Source organism: Triticum urartu, chromosome 3A (assembly GCF_056163025.1).
Source record: "Triticum urartu cultivar PI428250 chromosome 3A, HENAU_Tu73, whole genome shotgun sequence".
In the NCBI taxonomy this organism is placed as follows: domain Eukaryota; kingdom Viridiplantae; phylum Streptophyta; class Magnoliopsida; order Poales; family Poaceae; genus Triticum; species Triticum urartu.
In genome coordinates, this window is record NC_141875.1 from 549899206 (window position 1) to 549904203 (window position 4998).

At 44.6% G+C, this 4998-nt stretch overlaps 1 protein-coding gene across 1 annotated transcript; it reads left to right on the plus strand.

Moving 5' to 3' along the window:
• Positions 1 to 477: 477 nt before the first annotated feature.
• On the plus strand, positions 478 to 1232 carry LOC125548704 (uncharacterized; the record flags this gene model as incomplete). The annotated part of the gene is made up of 2 exons (XM_087515624.1): positions 478 to 982; positions 1177 to 1232. Coding segments are annotated over 2 exons (561 nt in total), but the record flags the coding sequence as incomplete, so codon positions are not given.
• Positions 1233 to 4998: the final 3766 nt, after the last annotated feature.

Genomic DNA, 4998 nt, shown 5'->3' on the forward strand with positions numbered 1-4998 from the left:
TGCAAAAAACCAAGGAAAACCCTCCAGACGAATCCCCCACCTGCCCCCATGAGCCTAACCTCCCGTAGAACCCATCTGTCACGAACGAAAACAAACCGGCGAAGATTAACCAACGAAAAAAAATCGCTGACCAAACTCCCGCACGTACGACCGAGGTATCGTGCCCTCGAGCGAGAAACAGTCGCCCGACTCTCTGCCCTCGTTCGCCCGCCGCCGCCCTTCGTCCCTTCGCCGCCGCCCTCCAAATCCCTTCGCCTCCGCCCGGCGCCGCCAGCCCCCGACCTCCTCCCCGGCTCCCGGCGCCGCCCGCCCCCCACATCTCCTCCCCCGCTGCCACCACCCCTCCCACACATTATTTTCTCCGGTTCTTTTGCCCGGCACCAATGGTCTTTTTCCGATACAGACGCACAACGTGCAATGCCCACCCTGTTCGATCTGGATCTCGGCAGCGATGGCGGCGTCTCCTCCCTCTAACCGCGGGTCAGGTCCCTCAACATCGCGGCATCGGAGGTGGACGCAAGGCCGGTGCTGGTGCCGGGGGGCAACAAGGTCCCGGCGCCTGCGCGGAAACCTTCTGCCAAGCCGCTGCGGAAGGCACCAGAGAAGCCTCCGGCCGCTGACCCGGCCAAAGAGGATGAGTTGCAGGGTGTGAAGAAGGACGCGGGGGCCGCCACTGCTGTTGGCGACGACGGCGCTAGGAAGGGGAACTCATCCCCATTGCCGCCGGCGAGGAAGCTGCAAGATGCGCCGGCGGTGAACCTCAACGCGTCCTACTCCTCGGAGGCCTCCGTGGAGTCGCTCCGTGGCCGGGCCCCAGGCGGAAGGACGGAGAGGGGCTGGTCCCGGCCGACCGCGCCCAAGCGTGGGAAGGCTGCGTCTAAGGTGGTGGAGAAGCACGCCGATGTCACGGAGGTTGCCGCTCCGGTGACGCCGGAGGCCGTCCGAGGGAGGAGCCTGTGCGCCTGGGTGACTCCGACCACCGGTGAGTTCTTGCTTCCTGAATCCTGATGGTTTGCTTATCTAACCATTTATGCAGTATGCTTGCAATTTGTGCTTGTTCAGAACTGTCAGCTACTTATAAACACTAGAATTTTCAGTGTCCAATCATGTGTTGAAATTTCTGTCATCTTTTATATTTTAGCATGATTAGTCACTCACCTATTTCCTCTGATTTAGTTGGAGATGCTGCTGCTATTTGTTCAGATTGGGGGAGGCTAGAGAGGCTTGCTTGATGTTGTGTTTGCTACGTCAGAGAGCAGTGAGAACTGAGATTTGGGTGGGGTGGGGGTGGAGGTAGCAGGGAGAGGATGTTTACTCGATGGAAGATGATAGGGTATGTTGCTTGCTACTGCTACTGTGTGTGTTATTGTGTTGTTTTGTAGTATTTCTGAACTGTTAGAGATATTGTCGCAGTGAGATTTTGTTCCCAATATGGATATATGGTCTTTTCCAGTGCATGGCAAAACTAACTAATGATTGGGTGGTAACCTCATGATTGGGTGGTGCATGCAGGGCACGCCTCCGAGCTAGCCGATGCCTACTGTATCCAGTGTTCTGCTGCATCCGGTGCCACCTCAAAGAACACCTTCTAGCTGGGCATTGAACGCCTCAGGGACGACGAGGTGCAGCAACTGGGGTGGAAGAAGTTAAACTACATGATGAAGAATTGAGTGAAGGGGTTAAGATGGTTGCGTTGTGCATGCGCTGCTTGCTTGCCGGTGAGTGTCACCATTGTGACTAGGTGTTCTTTGTTGCCTATGCCCTCTGTAGTTTAAGGTGTTTGTTCTTTTAGCAGCCCATAAAATACTGCAATGTAAACGATTGTCTTCTCTATGTCTACAGCATGCACTAGAAGTATAGAACTAATGGCAGTGTTTTGTCTATACAATATATTAGTATATCATATATGTTTTTGTTTCTAAGTGTATTATAAATTAGTATAGACTATCTATCATCCTTTCATTCAGTCTTTGCAAAGAAGTTTAGTTGCCTTCCGTATGGTTTTATCAACAGTTCTTTTGTGCAGTTGACACAATGGTATGCTGTTTGTGTATAGTTTTATCCACCATTTATAGGGAATACATATATTTCTTAGGTTCCCTTGCTGCAAATGTTAAAAAACTTAAATACAGTGAATGAATGTATTTTTAGATGGAAAACGCCATTTCCAGTAATAGGTGGACAACCTCAAAAGAATTGCTCGAGTAACATGTTTCCAAGTAGCAGACTGCATAATCTTTCAAATTATAGGCAATGCTATACAAGAAACACTGACCTAGGAGTTTTTTTTACGGTGCACTGATCTAGGAGTTAGTATAGTACTTTGTATTTCCTTCTGAGCCGGTGCTTAAAAGCTACTCCCTCCGTCCCATAATGTAAGACGTTTTTTGACACTACAATAGTGTCAAAAAACGTCTTACATTATGGGACGGAGGGAGTAATACGCACCTGGGACTGGTTAGGACACTGTTACCAGATACGTTTTCAATTTCAGTCCATGGTGGAGATTTAGTGGAGCTGGAGAAAGTGAGCATGTAATGACATAATCAGTACAATGGCACAGAGCCAAATCAGAACTCATGAAAGTGGACATTTCTCAGTTATGATTGATCACAGTATGTTAGAAAACACTCTCTCCGTTCCTAAATATAAGTCTTTGTAGAGATTCCACTATGAACCACATACGGATGTATATACATGCATTTTAGAATGTAGATTCACTCATTCTGCTCCGTATGTAGTCCATAGTGAAATCTCTACAAATACTTATATTTAGGAACAGAGGGAGTAGTAAAATGCAGCAATTTAGAACTAAGATGCACAATGAAACTAATTGAACATGACCGAGAACTAATGGTAGTGCTTTCCGCAGCGGCAACTTACTTTTGGTTTCACTCATGACAACATTTTCTCAAGATATTTAGGTTGCACGATTTGGCTTTTGGAGGCAATTTCATCTTATTCTTTAGTTATTTAGTCAAAATTATCACAAGACATGATCCTAATTGTTTCCAGATCTATATCTTTGTTCAATATGCCTTCGCTGAAATTCTGAACAAGCTAAGGTGCTAAGCTCGTGGTGTAATTCTTATGGTGGAGGGAATCATAATTGATATTGGGACAAAGTCCGGCCTTGGCGGCTATGCACGTACAAGTATAACTACATCGTCTGCCTTCACTGAGTTCCAAAAGAAATTCGTCAAAATCAAATATCACGACACTCTATTTAGGCTAAACAGAAGTGCCTTCAGTTTATGAGATCTCAGAAATTTTGAGAATAGTAGCACATGATCTGCAATTGTGTCTTTGCAATTTTTACTGATTTAGTGTTTTTTTGTTGCAAGGTCCTAAAACAGTTTACCCTTTTGATCCCTAGATTTTCTTACTAATTGTAGATTGTTGAAATTTCTTGCAAATAAATAGACAATATGTTTGGGGTTTATCTGAGTGCCTAGCATGGTGCAACAGTTATATTTCTCATCAACGATGTTGAAAGAGCTATAACTTATATCGATCTCTGATTCAAATTCCTTTTTTCTAGGGAGGGCATTGCAACTATTCATGGTGAGCACCATATAAGTAATTTAGTCTATATTAATTAGTTTCCACTAGAAAAAAGTTGTGGTCATGGCGTGCTATCTATCCCAAGTCCTCTTTCTGGCCACAGTAGCCAAATCATATAAGTTATTTCTGTATGATCTGACCTAAGCATTACTGTTGCAAGTAACCTTCCATATCGAAATTAACTTCTGTATGATCTGACCTGTTGAGCTCATCACAAAGACCATAAAATCGGCTCTATCCCTGATGTCTGATAAAAAAGGGGAACTATAGCCTCAGATCGAAAAAGTTTCTTTTCTTTTGTGATTTTGCAGCGGGACTTGTGCAATTGGTAGATAGCATTTGCCTTCCGAAAATTTTCCTTGAGACCATGAGAGTCTGAAGAAAAAATGATTAATTATTAATGTTGTTATATTTATGCAAGTTGAATTCTATTAAAAATTTCTTATTTCCCTTATCGGGAATGAATTGTGATTTATACTAGCTGTTAGACAAATATTGGAACACAGTGTGCATGATAGTTCTTTTTAGAATACGTAAAGAACTTTGTGTCCCGATGAACTCACAGAAAAAGAGATTTGAAATTATGTCCAAGCCTAAAGAAGGGCCACGTCTAAAATAGAACACCACACCCCTTTTTAAAATTACTGACGGGTTGATGTTGTTGCATGTCGTGGCGGGGACGGCCGTGTAGCAGCCGTATGCGCACTGCTTGTGCTGGGCGCCGATCTGGAGGCCCCTGATCGGAAGGGACGCCACTGGAGTTGCTGCGGGAGATGGTAGCGGTACACCCAGTGGCAAGGCACCATATGACAGACAATTGTGGTCTGCATTTTTTAACCAAAATACTGAACATTCAAGCTGCAATAGTGGAGCTGCATGTGCTACTATAGATTGGTCCTTGCAGCTTATGAAGGCATCAACTATTGGCGGCACAAAATTGTGGAGCTTAAGATTCCCCACCCTTATTTCTGAAGGAAAGCTAAAGTTCGGGGTGCTAATCTCCGAGGATTTTCTCAATGGTGAACATTTTTCTTTTGTTTCTCTTGTTCTAATCTATACCTCAAGATGCAATAGTTCTTATTGTACTGCTTGGATTGCTCTCTCATTGTAATCAATACTGTTAATTAATATATAATAATCATATATTTTCCATGCAGGAGGATTTATTTAACACTAACAAGCCTTTCAAGTTTTTATATGGTAATTGTTGGGTAACGTAGTAATTTCAAAAAATTTCCTACGCACACACAAGATCATGGTGATGCATAGCAACGAGGGGGAGAGTCTGATCTACATACCCTTGTAGATCGCAACGGAAGCGTTGACACAACGTAGAGGAAGTAGTCGTACGTCTTCTTCCCGATCCGACCGATCCAAACACCGTTACTCCGGCACCTCCGAGTTCTTAGCACACGTACAGCTCGATGACGATCC